The sequence below is a fragment of the Pelophylax lessonae genome (genome assembly GCF_965119305.1).
Source record: "Pelophylax lessonae genome assembly, chromosome: 6".
NCBI lineage: Eukaryota > Metazoa > Chordata > Amphibia > Anura > Ranidae > Pelophylax > Pelophylax lessonae.
Window position 1 is genome coordinate 291,601,441 of NC_138773.1, and position 22,426 is coordinate 291,623,866.

General features: G+C 39.5%; 1 protein-coding gene across 1 annotated transcript in view; it reads left to right on the forward strand.

The window, feature by feature from the left end:
• Positions 1-5,730: 5,730 nt before the first annotated feature.
• Positions 5,731-22,426, forward strand: part of NXPH2 (neurexophilin 2) — a 197,106-nt gene continuing 180,410 nt past the window's right edge. The window contains exon 1 of the mRNA XM_082262106.1: positions 5,731-5,874. Within this exon, the coding sequence (XP_082118232.1) occupies positions 5,824-5,874 (51 nt within the window). The 5' untranslated portion in view covers positions 5,731-5,823. The remainder of the gene's footprint in view (positions 5,875-22,426) is intronic.

Consider the following 22,426-nt stretch of genomic DNA (forward strand, 5'->3'; position numbering starts at 1 on the left):
AACAAGTGTTTCTCCACCAAGTACTAAATCATGTTCTTCTTCGGGATCAAATACTTATTTTACTCACTGGACTGCAACTTCATTTATGAAATTTGTATCATGTGTTTTTTCGGGATTTTTGGTTGTTATTCTGTCTCTATCATTTAAAATACACCTATGATAAAAACTATAGACCCGCCATTTCTTCGTAAGCGGGCAAACTTTCAAAATCTGCAGGGGATCAAACAATTATTTTCCCCACTGTATATACAGTATACATAATCTGAATAATCTGCTAAATGATGTGTAATTTTTAGAGATGCACAAACAGATTTTTTTTTTCTCTTACTGCAGTTAAAGCAGTTTTCTGCTGTAGCTTCTGACTTTAAATATTAGGAAACTTACTTGTCCAGGGATCCTTGGCACCCCAGCCGATTTTCAGGTCGGCTCTCGGGTGCTGCCGCTGCCATTTATCGGTAGAATTCTGCTTAAAGCAGTGCAGCTTGGTCATCTACCTTCCTCCAACCTGTTACTTGACAATGAAGGCACAGCGGGAAGCTGAAAAAAGGTTATCCTCCTGTCAGCATGTTCCTTGTCAAGTTATGTGCATGAAGTTATGTGCCTTACTAGCTTATAGCTCTGCCACTCTGTCTCCCACTTTGAGTTCTCCTGTCTAGGGAACTGCAGGAAGTATATATCAAAACAGATTCAAGTACTTACGAATTATTATAACACTCAGTTTCATGTTCTTATAGATTTTTCCAGTTCATGGGACTACAATCTACTGTAGGTACCAGCAGACTGAGAGTGATCACCACTGGGGCCGATGTTCTGCCGAAAACTCCAACTTGTTGAAAGATGGCGTTACTTCCGGTGAGTGTACACCAGGAATAATTGGAGATTTCGACCACTTGGTGTTTTCACAGAACACCGTCAGCCTTTACACTCCGGTACACGCTATAATTAGTGGAGATTGTTAGTCCGCTCGCTAGTTGTCGCCGCCTTGGAGAAGGCCATGTTTTTGGTTACTAGCAGGCAGACTAACAAACTCCACTAATTATAGCTTGTACAGTGTTCTGTGAAAACACCAAGTGGTCGAACTCTCCAATTATTCCTGGTGTACACTCACCGGAAATAACGTCATTGGAGTTCTCGGCAAGTTGGAGTTTTTGGCAGAAGACTGGTTAACTGAACAACTTACCCTTTACACATACAGAAGCTAGCTGCCACCATGTCTTTTAATGGAGACATGCACCATTCACAGAATCTGCTGTAGCAATTTAAACCTTTAAGAAATGTAATGTAAGAGGGTTTTAAGGGAAAAAAAATCAACATTTATAGATTTAATGTGAAGAAAATAAAATTTTTACAGAAAGGATATTGCAAATTAGATAATAGGTAACTGGAAAATAAATGGGAATAAAAGTAAAAATATTACTTACCGAAGTTCATCTGGTCTTTGATTTCATGAAGCCTCCAATTTGCTTGCAGAGTGAGTCCAATCTGATATGTCACTTGCTCTCATAAACCACTCTTAGCAGTCCATCATACTTTCAGTGGAGGCCTAAGCTGCAAATGCAGGCATCGTTTGCAATGCTTAGAGAATTAACACAGTTCTGTAAGGGGTGTTGAGGTGTTTTATTATTCTCCAATTTGTTATTGCACAGAATGAAATTATGATTCATTAGAGGCCAAATATGATACAAATTGAATGGATAAATTCCATAACCTTCTTGCACCCTATAATACAGGCATTTTTGATGTCTCACTGTAATTATCTTATACATTGGTGTAACCACATTTTAGGAATGTAATTCCATCATAGCAGGAATTATGGGTTATGTATGCAGTTTGGCTCTGGTAGTTTAATCTCAGCTTAAAAAGAAGACTCACATATGTGTATTCTTGGGTTGTTCTGCAGACGGTTTATGGCCTGCTCATTTTAGGAAGTCACTGCCTTATTCAAGGTTTACGACAGACCTGCTTTGTTTCTAGCTTGGGGCTGTTTCCCGTTAATGCTTTGTACTTTAGGCTGGGTTCACACTTAGTGCAGACGCAGCTCACAGCAGGGGTACAATGCGTCCCTGTTCTCCATTTCAGGGATGAATCAGGCCCAAATGTTTGTTTGAATTCAGACCTGAAACAGAGCCAAAGACGTACGGAACCCCTGTGCAATCTGCTCCGCAGCCGACACGAAGATGTGTGGTCTGGCTCTATTGAGACTTGGGCACACTCTCCTGTCATGCGAATTGGATGCGGGTAAATCTTAGGCTGGGTTCACACTTTTACGATCACAGACATCGCATGTGATTCGCACTGCTTTGCTGTGCAGATCACATGCGATGTCTGTGCGATGCAAATTCAGGCATACAAACTGTACAGTGCAATAAAATTGTGCAGGACCCTTTTTTTAGTCCAAACTGGAATCGGATCGCATGGGTGTTCACTACTGTCCTGCACCATTTGACAGTTCACACTGCGATCTGTGAACCGATCTGGGGGTGTCATTAACTTTACATTGACACCCACAATGGATTGTAGATGTTAGTGTGAACCACTGGCGATTCAGGTGCAATTCGGGAACCCGCACAGGAATCGTACTGGTTTCCGCATCACACAAGTGTGAACCCAGCCTTTAACAGAATATTTTTGTACTTTAAGTGGGATATTTTTTGCTTTAAGATAACATTTTTTGGGGATTTATCACTCTAAATGACTGCTCATCACAGACATAAGATTTAAATCTAACTGTTTCTGTTACCGACGTGATATTTTCTGAGAAAAAAGGATGGCACCATGTACACTATGACTTCCCCCATTCTCTCCTCACAGTTTGGGGGAATCAGATCTCATTATCATTACAACAATAGTTGCATACAAAAGTAAACCTCATTTTATTGTGAATAATTGTTTTATCTGGTGTTGTAACGTCCCGGGATTAAGCTTTAACATTATACTTGTCATATGAAGACTGCAATTAACTCATCATATGAGGGGTGCTAGCAAGAACGACAGCTATTAAAACTAGCATATCAACAAGGAAATATAGGGATTAAACATTCCCCAGCACACTCTCCATCTAAGCAGCATAAAAAAAAAAAGTATGCTCCATAACTCAAAACTATCTGAACTTCCTATAAGACATATAGTATATAGCAACACATGAATTGAGAGCAGGCTTAATTGGAGGTAGTCTGTTCCTGTAGGCAACTGCTATCAATGATCTGCTGCGAAAATGCTAGTTGCCTGGCTGTCCTGCTTGCTTACTTAAAGTGGAACTTCACCTTAAGTTCTCCTCATCTGCCTCCTCCCCCCCCCCCCCCCTAAAACACTTTTGCCACTTTATTTATTTATTTATTTTTATGTTTTGGAACTACATTTCCCATGAAGCTCATGCACTCTCTGGAGGCATACACTGCTCACTGCCCAAGGGCCGATCCGATGCAGGAAAAATACACACAGTAATCATGAACACAAGCAAAGAAGTTGACAGTGCTATCTGGATAGATGTGGATGACCTTAAATCCGCAGAGTATATGAAATGCAAGCCTTTACTTCTGGCTTGTGTTCCATGTACTCTTAGGATTTAAAGCGGAGTTACACCCTAAAATTATACTTACCTCCATCTTCTTGCTCCGGGTCACCTGAAAAACAAATGGATAATCGGAATTTTTTTTTTTTTTACTTACTTTGTTTAGAAGATAATATACTTACCTTACTTCCCCTCCACTCTTCGGCCACGGCGATTCGTCACTTCCTGGCTTGCAATGATTCCTGGGAGCTGAACGTCATCGCTCCCAGGAATCAATGCGCCTGCACCGGCCCGACGTCAGTTCCGGTGCAGGGGCCATCATACCTTGCTAAACAGCTTCTGGGCATGCCCAGAAGCTGTGCAGGGATGATGCTGCGGCACCGGAAGTGACGGCGGGGCCGGTGCAGTGTATCGTGGGACTGAAGAAGACGGAGGAGGACACAGAAGAGGATCGCGCTGGCTTCAAGCTGCCCACACCTGAGATGGCAGCGCTGGACAATATATTTTCAAGGTAAGTATTTCTTCTAAAAGGTAAGTGCAACCCGGGACAGTTCAGAGGCTATCCATTGTGGAATGCACTAGCCCTGACTGTCCCGGGGGTATTTTTATTAAAAAAAACTTTCCCAGGGTGGAACTCCGCTTTAAGGTCATCCACATCTATTCAGATAGCTCTGTCAACTTCTTTGCCACCAGAAGTTCTCCTTACTCCCTGCCCGCAACCTCCTGGGACACTCCGCAGGTGCCAAGAGGCTGCGGGACCATTTAGAGAGCGCAGTGCAGCTCGCACAAGTCCAGTGGGGAGCCGGCTGTGAAGCTGCAGGGAGTCACAGCCGGCTTTCCACAGTCAACATGGCTGTGCCCGGGACCCAAGACCTGCAAAGAACTGCCTTTCGATCCCTGTACTGTACAGGAAAGTATTTCTTTATTTAAAGTCAGCAGCTACAATAATTGTAGCTGCTTACTTACTAAAAAAAAATAACAATAAAACAAAAAAACAACAACTGAAGAATCTCCTTAACTTTACTGTGACTTTCCTGATCTGCATGCTTGATTCAGGCCAGTGACTCAGGAAGCAGAGTAATAGCCAGGCAACTAGTACTTTCAGCAGGAGGCCATCAGAGGAATGCTCCATATTTCTCAGGAAAGGTTTACTTTAAATGCATCATTGCACCATTACAATTTGGATATAATTGGAAGTATATGTTAAAAAAATTGTTTATATTTATATATATATATATATATATATATATATATATATATATATATATATATATTAATACCGTCTTTCATTTTTACCTTCTTCTAAAATCATTGGTTGAAAATATGCAGCAAGTGAAGATATATATTTATATATATAATTATGTATTATATATATATATATATATAATTAAAAGTCTTTATTGATTTTATTATTTAAACTTTGTATTTCTTTCTTATTAAATGCAAGTTACCTGAATCTATAAATCAATAGCTGGTCAATCTGAGGCATAGCAGGGCTGGATGTCCAATCACAGCCTTGCCAGCAGCACAGTGCTCCAGACAGCGCAGCTCCAGTCCGCACATGCCAGTTAATCAGTAGACTCCAGCATGGACTGAGAGAGGAATTAAAAAGTGAGAAGTGCATAGCAAAGCAGCAGTCAGACTGTGCAGCTCTGTAGTCAGATGTGACACTCGCTGGATCTATGCTAGCATCCAAGTCCCCAGCACCGCTCTACACAGAGGACAGCCTGCTGCCAGTTACAAGCTTGGAGGTGTGCCTAGCCATTAGAGTGAGACTGGATGCAAGAGCTAAATCCTGTTCTTCTAATACTCTGCTATAACCCAGCTGCTTCTGTAGGTCTCATCCTGCTGAAATGAGCCCACCTTTTTGGAAACACCCTTAATAAGAGCATGAAAATAACCTGACAATGAATTTTTTTAGCTAGCAAAAACAGATAATAAAAAAAAAAAACCTTTAATTTATTGGGGAAAAGTTGGAAAGCTCACGCTGAATACCACGTTGGATGAATTTTATTCTTGCCATCAACAAAGGAATCTTTTACACCTTTCACTTTTGGATGGGAACTGGAAGCAGAAATGAATCATAATCCCAAGAACATGGTAATTACATTTTAGCGATTGTGCATGCTTTAGCGAGACCTCTGTATTTTGCACGCCAGAGGATCGCTTTCGTATATTAATACTTTCTAGTTACAGTGTTGCGTTTGTTTTTAGGTTGTCGTGATAAGTGTCTTATAACGAGTCCCATTAAACGTGATTATGGTAAAGAATGAAGATTAAAGAATTTATCTAGGAGACTCCTGACTGCAAAAATGGAGCTACATCTATTTTCTCTTCTGCTGGTCAAGTGTCTTCTTCATTTGGTAAGTTTTATTATTCTTTGTTTTAAAAAAATGAAACTTGTTCAAATGACACTTTTTAAAAAAAATTGCAAATTCTTACTTGACTTTAAACAAATTAAATGAAGAATAATGCAGCTCCTAATGTAAAGGGGAAATAATTCCAACAGACCAATATATTAAATAATTGAGATTAAATATAAGGCTTTCATTTTGTAAAAATAATTCTATATATTCCAATATTTATTACGTAATTCATTTTGTATCAAATATATTTATCAAAAATGTTTTTTTTACCACTTGCATGGATTTGAGATGCATGAATGTCATTTAAGTGATGGATAGTACTGAATCTGAACTCGCTTCCTTCAGATTTAGGGGATTTTCTCATATATATTATATATATGTATATATATATATATATATATATATATATATATATATATATATATATAGTATATTTTTCCCCAAATTATTACAAGTCTTCTACTGCAGCATATAGGTTTGCTCTGTAAGTTTATAGATTCAGGTAATTTGCCAACCTGAGTAGGTGGCAAATTATCTGAATCTATGGTATGCTAGGTAGTGCACTGCACTTTGGTTTAGGCGTAATAAAGTTGTGCAAGTTTTGAATTTTTTAAATTGTGACATTTTTGTTTGACTACTGCTGACATGTACTTAGAAAGCTCTATGATTCATTTTATTAATGGGATTTCACTACAGCAGTTGGACATCATGTAGTATGTCCGGGAACATTTTGGAGAACCGTGGTTGGCATTTAATTATCTATCTGGTTTGAGGATAATTATAATAATATTAAAAACCAAACATCAAAATTGGTGAGCCCACTGTTATAAGAACATGAACAATTTATAAAAGGTTAATGGTTAGCTGATTATTTTATGCCGTAGTCGTGTACCTGGCCCTATATCTGGATGTGCCATAATATAACAAGAAAAGTTGGCAGCAGGTACAGAATTTGATATTTATCTATATTGGATTATAAAATAAAGGGATGTAAGATGCATATGTCATATTAGAATTATCAGGTGTATTTATGAAGACCGCACAAGCAACAATAGCTTCGTGCAATATTAAGTAACGCACAGCAACTAATCAGGTTTCACATAAATAAGGTCAGAGGAACAAAGGAATTTTGATTGGCTGCTGGGTATGCCCTTCTCTTTGATTTAATTAATAAGCCATTATAGAGTCTATATTTAAGAAAATGTTCTCAAACCTTTAATTAACAGAAAGCATTGTGTCTGTAGTTGCTATTTTGATTTGCAAAATAGTTGTCTGTTGGGTTTTTATGTCTACTGTTAGTTTGTTTCTGTAAGTACTAAATACTATGAATTACTAGTAATAATCCTAAAGTTCTAGTCCTTGGAGAGGTGGCCGCTTAGTGGGGAACTCTCTTGCTTTGTGGCACTGGGGTGCTTGGTTCAGATACCATCAGGGATGGTATTGATGATACTATCTTTGTGGTATCATCCACAATAATGGCGTCTAGATGACCCTACTATAGTGACCTAATGTGCTTGCATTAAGGATATTCATTCGAAGCATGATAGGGCAGTAGGCTGTCGGAATGGTCCTATGTGTTGCTGATATACATTAAACAAAAAAGCCATATGTATTAAAACTGGGGAAAAAAAGGTGGTATGCAAAAGAATTTGTTTATAAGGTCCAATCCCTTTCCTATTCTATATTTTACAGGCAATAAAAGATAAACCCTCATTGGTCACTATGATCATGTCCTCTACATTTGTTCCTTATATTTGCCCTAATGTCATTAGTTAATTATAATCAATTAATAATATGTTGCCACTCCCTAGTGGCCATTGGCAAATTAAGCAGATAAGGGCCATTGTGGCCTAGCATTTAAGGCAGTATTTACCATTTCGCCATGACTTCTATCCTTCCATACAGACTCCACCCATTTTATCAGCATTTAAAGTGCCATATCTAGGAAGATAAATGCAGACTGATGAGCTATTTGAGGCAGGTTTTATGTTCCTTTATATAAAGTGTTTCCATGGTCTACCACCAAAGATGGCTGTTGGTGGACATACGGAAAGTTTTGTAAAACCTCCAGGCAGTCTCTCAGGCTCTACTGATGGAAGCTCATACCGAATTAAACAATGAAAACAATGTAAAGAAAATTGCATTTATGTTGTATTTTGGTAATTCACCCTCCTATTGTTCAGCTGGAGAGCTTCAATCTGTTAAACGTTGCTGAGGCCTCAGATTTAGGATGCTTCAACCCCTAGAAAGTAGGCTCATGATGTTTCTCAAACAGCTCAAGAAGAACTGTAAAACTATGATGGACAGACAGATGAACAATGGATAAGCAGTTAGGGAATCTTCCTAGGTTCAATTGATGAACAGTTTCACCAATTGTGCTCAAAATTCAAAAAGTTTGCAAACTTTGCAGCTAACCTCATTGAAGTCTATGGGGTGGGGGCAATCTTGTTATTCAGCCCTGACTAATAAACAGTACAATAGGCATGGGAAGATGGGCACTGCCATGGGGGTCAAGTACCAATGCTAAAATTAAATAATTACTTGAAAAAAAAGTGTAAAAAAACAGTATCTCTCCCTAAACAGAGCCAGCTCTGCCTTACAGCAACAACACATTGACAATATGGTGGCTGTTATCCCATTATTTTACAAAAAGGAGGCAGGGTTATTTATTCCTTCAAAATATTGGCTTTTGTAACTCAGTTGATAAGGGGCAAAGGCTAAACACTGCATTATAGGTTGTTCCTTGTTTCTGGCCTGAAGCCTTTTGGTGAAAAGCTTGCATTTTGTGATTCCTGGAGATTTGAGTGAACTTTTGGTAGCAGCAAACCCAAACCCGATAGATAGATAGATAGATAGATAGATAGATAGATAGATAGATAGATAGATAGATAGATAGATAGATAGATAGATAGATAGATAGATAGATAGATAGATAGATAGATAGATAGATAGATAGATAGATAGATAGATAGATAGATAGATAGATAGATAGATAGATAGATAGATAGATAGATAGATAGATAGATAGATAGATAGATAGATAGATGGATAGATAGATAGGTCGCAGGCAACTACAACTGACTCTCTGAGGATGAGTTACTAAAGACAAATAACCTGTTGACTTTGCAAGAGAATTTTGTGTTTGCATGGGAATTTTCCCTTAGCTTAATGACTGTTGTAAAAAATTCAGTTTGCAATGAAGACCCAATAATGTGCAAGAAAATTGAAAAAAAAAAAAAGATTTTTACTTGCACATGATTGGATGATGGTAAGCCAGCAGAGATTTGTCTCATTTACTAAACTAAGAAAAAATTATTTTGTACAGTGGAAGTTCTCTTGCAAAGTAAACAGCCTATTTTCTATGAATAAATAAACCCCTCTGTCTACATACTGTAAAGTTTATCAATGTATATCAATACCATTTTTAGTGAATACTGTATATACGTGGTGTCATCTCTATTGGGCTTTTTCAGTAAGTGCAACCACCAATGACTATGTGAAGTGCAGTAGTTTGTAGCAACCAATCAGAATCTTTTAAAGGATCGGGATGTGATGCAGTAAAATCTGATTGGTTGCTATAAGTCACTGCCCTTTGCACATTACCATTGATTCTTGCACTGATAGCCCATCACACACATAGACATGCACCCACATATACACCCATACACACATTTCATCTACATTTATACATCCCATAAGTCAGATTATGAGTAGAGTCCAGCCGCAGAAATGCAATTAAATTGCCACATAAGGGATTTCATTTGCATGAGCTTTGCAAAAGTACCCAACGGACTATCTTAAAAACAGCACATTGTCAAAGTTTCGCCGGTCTCCCGCCGCTTCGTATCCTAATGTTGTAGTCACACTTACAGAGCCGGGCGCAGATATAAATAAATACAGGAATGAACTAAACCTTGAAGAGATTAAACAGCCTCTTTAAGAAGCGATTTCTCCTACGACTACACCAGTTGATTGATTAGTTTCTGAGAAAAGCGTGTGTCAAATATTAATCCTTCTCTGGATTGTGCTCGCTACGTAGCTCTGTCTTTTTTTTTTTATTATTATTTTTTTTTTTTTTTTCTTCTTTCCTCTCCGCCACTTTAGCAAAGCAATGAATTAGAGAGCTGCATGCCGGCGATAAGAGGCACAGTTCTTTCATACTGCCAGAATCCCAGACAATAGGGTCCTGTTTACCTTCTCTACGTATAACTGTTGGATATTCTCCCTGCTGCTGGATGAGCTGCACACGGAACACAAGAACATGCTCTTTGATTTAACAGGAACATTCAAAAAGTAGGATTTAGCGGTGTCAATTTCATATGATATGACTGGCTTGTATGGAGTATCATATTCTCACATGGCTAGCTATGATGCAGTATTCTATGTTTGACATTCATATTTATAGCGACATGGTACCAAATTATTATTATTATTATTATACAGGATTTATATAGCGCCAACAGTTTGCGCAGCGCTTTACAATATGCGGGAAGACAATACAGTTACAATACAATTCAATAAAGGAGGAATTAGAGGGCCCTACTCGTTAGAGCTTACAATCTAGAAGGGAATTACTACATAATAGTACAATCTTCCTGCATGATATCTATCTATCTATCTATCTATCTATCTATCTATCTATCTATCTATCTATCTATCTATCTATCTATCTATCTATCTATCTATCTATCTATCTATCTATCTATCTATCTATCTATCTATCATACCTCTCTATCTATCGATGCCTCTACTCTACTCTATCTATCTACTCTATAAATCTATCTATCGTATCTCTCTCTCTCTCTTCTTTTTTTTTGTGTTAAACCTGAGCCCTGTAATGATTTGCTGTAACGTTATATGTAGTCTTGGAGGCTGCTCACTAAACACAGTGGACCCTCCAAGGAGGTTAATAAATAAAATTGAAAAGATGTAGTTTGTACACTCTATAAAAGATTTTATTCTGCAACAAAAGCCAACGCGTTTTGGAGGCTCAACACACCCCCTTCTTCAGGGCTTGTAGAGCAAAAACCATAGGGTGAGGAATGCCTTCCTGGATGTAAGTTGGCATCTTGATCATCCCAGTACCTGCATGATCTGTACATGGCTACTGGGGTTAAATCCTACAATCTAGAATGGTATCCCTCAACCTATGGATATTGCTATAAAGCCCCGAGGAAGGGGGGAGTGTTGAGTCCCTGAAACGCATTGTTTTTTGTTGCAAAATAAAAAATGTTTCGGACTGTATGAACTAGTGGGGCACTCCCATGTTTTCACATTTTTTTTAGCTCTCTCTTAGCAAGCAAGACTATGGGGTGAATTTACTAAAACTGTATTGTGGAAAATCTGGTGCAGCTTTGCATAAAAACCAGGTTTTATTGTCAAGTTAGCCCAATTGTTTTGTATAATGTGAAAGATGATGTCACTCTGAGTAAATAGATACCTAACATGTCACGCTTCAAAATTGTGCACACTTGTGGAATGGAGCCAAACTTCGGTATTTAAAAATCTCCATAGGCAACGCTTTAAACATTTTTACAGGTTACCTGTATAGAGTTACAGAGGAGGTCTAGGGCTAGAATTTTTGCTCTTGCTCTAACGTTCACGGCAATACCTCACATGTGGGGATTGAACGCCGTTTACATATGTGGGCGCGACGTATGTTTGCGTTCATTTTACGCAAAAATATGAGCATTTTAATTTTTTTTTTGTTTATTTTATTTATTTATTTATTTTACACTTTCCCTTTAATTTATTTATTTTTTTAATCACTTTTATTATTTTTACAAGAAATGTAAACATCCTATGTAGTAGGAATAGTGCATGACAAGTCCTCTTTATGGAGAGCCTGAGATAAAAAAAAATAGAAATAAAACAATCTTGGCTATCCAGCTGAGATCACAGCAGTATTTACAACTGCCAGGCTGGGCGTGAGGTCATAACGTGGCGCCCGGGACTCCGAGAGTCATAGAGACTGCCGGGGACCATCTGGTTCTCGGTATTCTCTATACCGGCGGATTCCTTCTCTGGCTGGCCGATCGCACGTGTGAGCCGGTAGAAGCACCGGAGGGCGACTGGAGGAGGTTCCCTATTGGTAATGAGCAATTCAGGCAAAGTTCAGTTAGCAGGAGGTTCTACGAACCCAGTAAAAAGTCGGCTGAATCCAAACATAGCACCAAACCCCTGTGAAGTCCATGGGAGCTTAGTCTTGTGGTTTTTTTGTTTTTTTTCTGGCTTTTTAAGGCCAATTTGCAAGCTTTTGTTAGAAATGGGCACTGCTATGGGGGACATGTATGTTGTACTAATAAAAAAAAAAAAAAATGGCAATAATTTTGTTCAGTGATGAGATGGCCTTTAAATGTGGCTTAAAGGGCAACAATAAAAATACACAAATCCTTTAAATAATTAAATGCTTTGTGGGCAGCGTGACATTTTGGGGTTGATTTACTAAAGGCAAAAAGACTTTGCAAAGTACAGTTGCACTCTGCAAGCTTCCTCATACTTTTGCCACAAAGTTGGAAGCGTGCAATTGTCTAGTATGCTTTTGTATAAAATAATTTGTAGGAAAACCCACATAATTGTCCCTGTTGTAGATTTTACTGGACTTTTAATCCTTACTTAAAGTTTTAGTTGGATGTGTACTTTAATTGTATTCTTTATAGGGTGCCACCAGTCAGATTCTAAATGTAATTTTCCAGGGGAGGTCTGAATTTGATTGATTGCTGAGAGATACTATAGTCAGCACTTAAAGAAGAACTCCAGGTATGAATATTTTATTCATGGTTATATTGGACCACCTTGGACCAATGTACCTTTACATACAGTATGCCATACTTGGCCAATGGCCGTGAAAGCTGGAAATCACTGAACTAGACACACTGCTATTCCAATGATCTCCACATGCTTCCGGGTCTTGTGTCTACTTCAGTAATTTCCAGCTTCCAGGGGCATCAGCTTGGTATGGTATATGCACAGTTACATTGGTCCAAGTTGGTCCAATATTACTATGTATAAAATATTCACACCTGGAATTCATCTTTAAATCATATCTAAACCCAAAACAAAAATGTAATATATTGCAGATTACAAGTCCTTAGATGTAAAAAGAACATTTTCAAGGAAGTACAGATATACTTGTTGATCCTGCCAGAAATGCCGTGTCCTATAGGGATGTGCATGAAGGAAAAAATTGTTTAGTTTTGGATTCATTCATTAAGTAAATCTTTTTGTTTCCTCATATTCATTTTCTTGGAATGATTCGTTTTCGGAATTTGTTTCGTATATTCATTGTTCCGAATTGATTCGCATTTTTGGAAGCTATTTCGGCAGATTGGCTATATTCATTTTAACGTGCTAATTCGTTATTTCAGGAGATTTCTTATGCACTCTGAGTCATCCCTGCTAGTCCAGCCCACAAACAGAAATGGAATGAGGTGATTGGACCATAACAACTGCACCAGAAAGAACGAATGGAACAAAATTACTTTTGGATTCATTTATCATGTTATGATCCGGAGATTCTGATGGATCCAACTCCATCCAACCTCTATGGAACATGCAGATCAGTTTTGTGCACCAGTTCACAAAAAGGATATCAGGGAACTGGAGAAAGTGTAGAGAAGGGCAACCAAACTGATAAGAGGCATGGAGAAGCTCAGCTATGAGGAAAGATTAGAGGAACTGAATTTATTCTCTCTCGAGAAGAGGAGATTAAGAGGGGATATGATTATGTACAAATACATAAGTGGTCCACATAGTGAACTTGGTGTTGAGGTATTGATTTTAAGGTCACCATAGAGTACATTCTTTAAGTCTGGAAGAAATTCTATTTCATCTCCAAATACGTAAAGGTTTCTTCAAAGTAAGAGCTGTAAAAATGTGAAATAGACTCCCTCAAGAGCTGGTTCTGTCCAGCTCAGTAGATTGCTTAAATAAAAGGCCTGAATGCTTTCCTAAATATACATAATATAACTGGATACTAACATTTATAGGTAAAGTTGATCCAATTGCCTCTCAGGGGATCAGAAACACATTTTTTTCCCCTGCTGGAGCAAATTAAATCATGCTTTGTTGGAGTTTTTTGCTTTCCTCTGGATCAACTGTCGGTATAGGATTGTGTATATAGGATTGCATAATCTTTTTTTTTTTTTTTTTGTTTCCTTTGGTTAAACTAGATGGACTTTTTCAACCACACTAACTATGTATCTATGTAAACTATATGTAACAATAAGTAGGAATCATCTTTTTTCACTTTTATATCTTACTTACTTTACTGCAATGTGTTTCTATTTCATATGTGGTGCATCGTTTTATAATAATGTAAAATGTTATTACAAAAAGAAATGGCTGGTTATCTGAGGGTCAAAGACTACCAAACTGCTCTCATCCAAATAAAATGAAAGGATCCAAAACAATTCGGATAATTTGTTACATTTTTATGTTATTTGGGAAGCCCAAACTTAAACCTGAATGAAGCTGAATAAAACCCAATGAATACGAATGAATGTGTTGTATTTGTTATAATTTATTTCTGATTCATTGAAATTTGTTACTGTTGTGAGTTGGAGATTCGGATACCTCCGCATCTCTGAATAACACATTTTGATTCGTAACAAAATGGATTGCGTATGTTAGTTTCCTTGTTACTCCCTGTGACCCTAACAAAAAGAACAAAGAACCTGCAGAGGCTTAACTAGAACCTTCAAGGCCCCCGTGCAAGATCCTGGAGACCTTTACTTCCATCGTAGAGCCCTTCATTATGGTCCAGCAGTTGGACCCTTTCACATGTTCTGCAGCAGGCCCCCTTCCTGCTGCCTTGGGTAGGGTTGCCACCTTTTCTTCAAGCCAAACCTGAACACTTTAGCGGAGAGGGTCGGGAGGAGGAGGAGGAGTGTGTGAGGCGAGGCGTGTGTGCGCGGGGGGGGTGCTGTTATGGCGCTTTTCCACTGCATGGAAGCGAACGGTTCGGCTCGCTTTTGTGCTTTTCCACTGCTGGTAGCGCATGGTACGGTGTAGGAACGGTTCGGTACGGTACGGTACGGCCGCGCTTTTCCACTGCATGGAACCGAATGGTACGGCTCTCAAAAACAGTACCACCTCGATTGTGGTTCCAAGAGGTACCATACCCTGTACCATATCCCAAAATCCTTTGCATGCAGTCACTACTAGCCACTGATTGGTCAGAGAATCCCACCCACCCCGTTGTTATCCCACCCACTTAACGTTAGTACTACTTTAGTGGAGAAGCAAACCATACCGTACCGAACCGTTCCAGCACCGTACCATGCGGTACCAGCAGTGGAAAAGCAAACCGGGCCAAGCAGGGCCGAGTAGAGCCGAGCTGGTACTTGCAGTGGAAAAGTGCCATTAGTGTTGGACCTGGGCAGTGTAAGAGAGAGCATAACCAGGGCCAGCCTTACCATGGGTCCCACTGGGTCCATTGGACCCAGGCGGCACTTTAAGAAGGGCGGGAAATTGACACCCAGTATTTTTTTATAGCAGTTTTGTGTGTCAACAGTTTGCGGCGTGTTACGGGTGGCATTTTCACATCTCATACTGCCACCCGTAGTGCAAATTTATGAGCATGAGGAGGCGGAGCGTCTCTTCCATGGAATGTCCCTCACGTGAATGTGGTATGTGCAATGACGTCAGACATTCAGACAAACAAAATAATTCTGGAATGTGTGGTTTGAAATGCACCATAATGGTATGTCATATGATTTTGCATATAGGCAAGGAGCTATTGCATTGAAATATGACTTCCTGATGAATTTATTTTAGTTTTAATTATCATGCTACAAAATATTGGACGTGGGGGCCTTTTGGTGGGTGAGATTTTTTTTTTTTTTTAGGGAGGGGGGGCAGCATTTCATTCTTGGACAGCACAATGTCTTGGGCCATCCCTAAGCATAACAGACACTCTCCACTTAGAACTGCAGCCATGGAGCCACAGTATGGCCTCTTGGGACCCCCCCCCCCCCAGTGGGACCCCCCCCCCAGTGGTGAAATGAAAGAGCTTGGTCGCAAGAGCGACCTTTGCAACCCTGGTAGTTCCACCACTACTTTATTGTGTAAACTAGTAATCACATCATTCCAAAATGTTATGTGCAATATGTTTGAAATCCAGCCTATATGACAACCATGGCTTCCTCCATAGATACAATAGTGAAATGAGTGTAGACACAAAGGGACAGGGAATGTGTTATTTGCAGGATCACCAGTTGAAAATAAATAAATAAAAATAGCCCCAAAAAGAAACAAATTCAACCACTGAATCTAAGGAACTGGTAAACTGCAATAGATTACATTTTTGATTTTGAGTTTAGATACGCTTTAAGAGAAAGCTCACAGCCCTGTATTTTTTCTGTATCTCTTGTGTTTTCCCATACATTCTGAGCATTCAGTGCTCCTCTGCAAATGATCTCAGCCACCAGCTAGGAAAATAGATGCATTTCATGTATGCCTAATGTATGTACGCCTAATTTGTTCTATAGATTTACTTTGGCTTGCTTTACCTAAAAGATTTGACTGTTGTATTCACCTTTTGCTGTGCATTTTAATTAAATCTACAAACTGTGAAGCTTTAATTATTACAGCGAAAAGCAACAAATTGAACTGTGAAAAACTCAGGACTAATTGTATGTAAATTAGGGTTTTACAGAAGAAGACAATCAACAGTGTACCAACATAACGGCTGGATCACGTAGACTATATACGGTAAGCTCCCACGGGGAGCAGTGCCATACTAATCCTCTTGTATGGAATTGTTTTCTTACTGTGCTGTCTCCCTTTACTTTGTAAAGAGCTGTACATACTGTTGGCACTATAGTGGGCAACTACGTGGCAAATGAGGTTTAATGTGGAGAAATGTAAGGTATTGCACTTGCGGACTAAAAACACTAACGCAAAATACGCGTTGGGGGGGGGGGGAGCCTCTGGGGGAATCAAGAATGGAGAAAGATCTGGGAGTCTTAGTAGAAGATAGACTAAGCAATAGCATGCAATGTCAAGCTGCAGCTGCCAAAGCTGGCAGAATATTGGCATTCATAAGGAAGGGGATATATTCCAGAAATAAAACTATAATCCTACCACTTTTAAAACCCTGGTCCGGCCACATCTGGATTATTCTGCCAGTTCTGGTCGCAAATCCACAGAAAGGATGCGCTGGAACTGGAAAGAGTCCAAAGAAGGGCAACTAAGCTAATTAGGTGATTGGAGGACCTAAATTATGAGGAGCGTTTACAAGCGCTCAATTTATTCTCCCTAGAGAAGAGACGCCTGGGAGGGGACATGATAGCCATTTACAAATACCTCAATGGTGATCTCAGCATAGAAAAAAAACGATTCAGTCGCAAGGAGTGCAAGAGGACACGAGGCCATTCAATGCAATTAGAGGAGAAGTGAGTTAACCTCAGGCTACGCAAAGGGTTTTTTACAGTAAGGGCAATAAGATTGTGGAACTCGCTTCCATAAATGGTAGTAAGTGCGGGGAGTATGGCTACTTTTAAAAGACTCTTGGACATACATCTCCAAGATCAAAACATTCAGGGATATGGGAAATTAATACGTCCACACACACCTACACAGGTTGAACTGGATGGACTATTGTCTTTTTTTCAACCTCAACTACTATGTAACTATGTAACTATATACATTCTGTAATACTGTAAAAATAAAGAAAGACAGGGACTGCAAACAGGTTGCAGCCTAATTGTTAATGACACCCCAATCGAGGTAAGCATGAAATTATGGTGACACAACCGCGATGGTTCACAGCTATGTGTTTTTTATGGTGCTTTGTTGCAGAAACACACTACAGTTCATTTACCATGATTTCCTATGGGACACATTCACATTTATGCTTTTTTTTTTTTTTTTTTTTTTTTTGCTGCTGCATATTTGGAAAGGGTCAGGGTTTTTTTTTTAATGCAAGACTGGACTTTTTTTTATTTTTTGGTTCAATAGATTTCAATAGAGAAGCTGCAGAAAAGCATGTAGTGTGTTTTTGCAGCAATGTTACTGCAATTTTGCCATGATTTGCATTTTAAATCTGCCAAACAATAAATTGGGCAAAAAAAATAAAAACACAAAAAATAGAAAATGCAAATCGTGGCGAAATCACTTTTGCAAACATGCAAAACTCACAGCAAAAAGCACTACAGAAACGGATCAAAAGCAAACTGCATAGGTGTGAAATGAAGATTAGTCATGGCTATGCTACGACTAAGGCCTCATGGCCGAAACGTGTAAGCCTATTCATGTTGTATTTACCCTGTAACCAATAAATTCTTCCAATAAATTGGATGATACCGAGTTGCCAGCTGTTTATGTCTTTGAACTTGTATATTTAAATGTAGCACCCTCCTAGATAGGTGCTAGTTGGTATAAACTACTGTATAGTTTGCTCCATCTGCTTATCAGGGGAGCCGGATCAGTAGCTAGGCCTGTTGCATGTGTCCATGTGTGATTCATTTGGTCTGAGGGAGTGTCCCTACTGTATCCAATAGGGGAGCATGTTGGACAGTGGAGGGAACCCAGCCAGTAACACACAGACTTGTATGACTATCCCAGTGGGTTGGCACAACAGTGGTGCATCCTGGGATATGTTATAAAAGCCAGGGGCACATGGGAAAGGGTGTCTTTTGGCGGAAAGCCAGGTCCCAGGAGGAGGATGACGGCTGTCTCTCCTCCTGTCTGTATGGAAGGTGGTCTCGGGTGGTCGACCTAGTGAGCCAGAGGTGGGATGCTGAGCCAGGAGGTCCAGACAAGTGGAGCGTAAGGCAAATCAACCTTGGGAAAAACAGTGTCCGTGAGTATCGGTAAGCTTGCCAGGGGTCTGCCCAGGAAGGGGACCGCTCCAGCGGAGAGTCAGTGGACAGGGGCTAGCACGCACATCAAGTGAGAAAGGGGGTGCCATTTTAGGACCCTGAAGAGGAATCAATTCAGGATCATATTCATTATCTTCACTTTAGTGTCAAGTTGAGACAGCGGCCTTGCCGCACACGCTAGAGTCAGTTGTCCTCGAGATTTGTGCATAGTTCATAGTTGGAGTATCCCACTCATCCCTTCTCCCATCCCAATTCTAAAATAAAACACAAAAACCAAATCCCATGGACTGTTCATTGTCTGAGCCAAGTGTCTAAAGTGTTAAGTTCCTACAGACTGTTGCTACGGGTAACCCAGGGGAATCCAGAAAGTGCAATTCTCAGCAGCCCTCTAGGGGGCAGTGCTACTTAAATTACACCTTTACTAAAGGTTTATTGTTCTTTAATGGTAACAAAAAAACAACGATCCTGCAGCTGTATATCGGAGTATGTTAGTAAATTGTTCATGCAGACTTGTAAAGTATTTTTAAATGTGTTTCCACCTCCCTAATAGCATCCTTCTGCAGAATACACTTCTACTTTATGATCTCAGAGAATTGATAATTGTTCTCTAACATAAAAGAGTGGATTTGCTATTTATTTGTCATAGTTATCTATGTGGGGGTGTACATATGAAAACATTCGCGCCCCAAGATACTGTCGGTCATCAATATGGCATCCTGGTAAAGTGTTTTTATTTATATGGGAAGAATATCTTCATGGTGTCCAAGATATATACAGTAGTTTTTATCACGTCAAAAACATTTTCTGATATATAAAAAACTAATTTTTTTTATGGTATATTCATGTAAAAAAAAAAAAAAAAGAAAAACATTTTAAAATTAGCTGTGTCCTACTAAAGGCTCGTACACACCCTAAGAAAATTGGGCGAATGATTGTCTGATTCTTATCATGATTTCACAGCAAATTGAAACCTATGAACGAAAATCTGTGCGAATTCTCGTACGTCAAAGGCTTTTTTTTTTTTTGTCTATTGTTTCTGATCATGCGCAGTCTTCCTTTTCTGATTTTCCTTGTATGAAAATCATACGAAAACGGTACAAATAAATGAAAATCGTTCATTCTGTTTGTGTTCGAGGAAAATTTTAGGGTTTGTCGCTTCGGGAATTTTAGTAGGAAAAGTTGGAATCGGTTACCGAAAGTTATGTACACACTATACGAAAATTGTACAAAAATTCTTTGGATAAAAATTTTCGCCAAATTTTCTTATAGGCCCCTTTCACACAGGCGTTCCGTATATCACCCCATCCGTTTGCAGATGATATACGGACATAACGCATGTCAATGGGATTGCGGATGTCAGCGGGTGACCATCCGCTGACATCCGATTTGCGTCCTTTCAGTTCTGTTCCGTTTTTTGGAACGGAACAGAACCCTATTTTCTTTTTCGTTTAAAAAAACGGAAAGGACGCAAAATCGGATGTCAGCGGTGTCATCCGCTGACATCCGCAATCCCATAGACATGCATTATGCCCGTATATCATCCGCAAACAGATGGGATGATATGCGGACACACGGACTGGATGACACAAATGTCATCCGTGTCCGTGAAAAAAAAAAAGTGCCGGAGCGGATCGTAATACGGTCGGCTCCGTGTGAAAGGGGCCTTAGTGTGTATGAACCATAAAGGAATAAGGAGTATAGAGATTGGATGGAGAGAAAAACTCTGTCTATGAAATTCTGGCACCGTCCCCTCAAAATAAAGGAACTAAGTAAATATAGCAAGGTATGGTGGGAAAAATGAAAGGGAGCAGGGGAAGGAGAAAGGGGAAACCAACAACCAATCCTGGATATGGGGATTTGAATGTGCCCAAACATAAACCACAAATGGGTTAAAAAGAGTTATTCTATGTTTATTCACAATATAGAGTTATATTCAAAAAAGAACACAGTAACAAAGGTATAATAGTACATGTATATAATGCATCACATGACTGAAGGGGTGGACCATATGATCTGAGCTGTGGATCTACGCGTTTAGCTCACAACAGTTGAATAAGAAGATTATAGAACGTTTCATAGATCTGGATTGTTAAGAGTAAGACGTAGTTGTGCTTTAATGTACATACACATGATTATTGTCATCCAATAGTGTTCCAACTGTTCCAAACACGTCCCTTGGGTCAGTGTCCACTTCATCAGAGGGAATTACAAAGCTAAAGATCAGGAATCATCCTTTGTTCTGGTAGTAATGGCATCCCAGTCTTTGTCTGTAGGGTTCAATATTGAGTAGGCTCACCCTTTATATTTTATATTTTATTTATTATCTATAACAGCTTCAACATCACAATAAGCATATTTTGATTGGTTGGCACAAAAGTTATCATGTCTACAAACTAGGGGAAAGATTTACGTCCTAGGGCTACATCGGTTCGTGCAGGAGAGGCAGCCTGCCGCAGAAAATCTGCAGCGGGGGGGGGTCGGGGTCTTAATGTGGTTAAACTGTAATGTTTTAACTTTTGGAAATGCCAGTAAAAACTTGGGTATGCCAGTAAATTTTGGGTGTCATGTCAGTAAATTTCAATTTGGTAGGCTGGCAACACTGCTAATTTGTGAAGGATTTTAGTGAAATGGTCTTCTGGATTGATCGGGTTTTTGGTGACTTAGTAAATCCGCAGTAAATTCTTGAAGAATTTTCTAAAGTGGACATTGATATAATATACTCACACCTCGTTAATTCAAATCATTAATGCAGCGATGGTTTGTGAAGTGTCAAATTATGGCTTTGTAAGTCCAGTGCCTATTTTTTGAATATTTTTATAGTTACCTACATGAAGATATGTGTATGATGTGCGAGAAGTTGTATCAAGAGACCTGCGTTCAGCTTTCCTGTCAAAAGCTAAGCATATGTTTCATATAGCGTTCAGGCAAACTCCAGTATGTTATGCTGTGATTAATAATGTATTTTATTAATATTGCCATCCTGTGTTCAGAGATGGGTGAAAAATGCAAAATCAGCTCTGTCTGCGATACGGCAGAGTGGACCCCATTAGTCCTTCCACAGTTTCAACATTCTCCTCTTGAAGGAGTATAGAACTGGTAAAAAAACATTCCACCCAACAGTCTCTTATTTGGAGGAGCTGTCCCTCTATTCAGTGCTGTATTTTGGCCTAGGCCGACAAGGCCCAGGCCTAGGGCGGCACTTTGCAGGGGGGCAGCAAAAAAGGAGTCCCCCCTCCACCTGAGACTCCATTGGCCACTGGTTGCTAGAGCCACCTCTCTCACCCCTCTCTCTCTCTCTCTCTCTCAAAACACCCCCCCCCCACCCCTCTCGTGAGCTCTCAGGGGTCATGCTGGGACTTGACTTCAATTTTGGAGGGGGTCACATCCTTTAAGGAAGGAGTGGGGCAAATTTACTTTGGAGGGGGAGGGGGGCACCCAATTTTAATCCTGCCTAGGGCAGCACAAAACCAAAATACACCACTGCCTCTATTGGGACCAAGTCTCTACATCCTTCTCCTCCTTCGTTGTTCCTCTTTTTTTGGTCTGATGTATAGAACTCTGTTCAAAATGTATTATTTAAGTTTGAGTTTAATCTAACTAGTCTTAAAAATGCTCCCATCCCCCTTTCTAACACTTAAAAATGTCCCCTGCAAGGCAAGGGCATAATGTGCTAGTATGCATCACATACTAGCATATTTTGCAAATAAAAAACAATGGATTAGCCG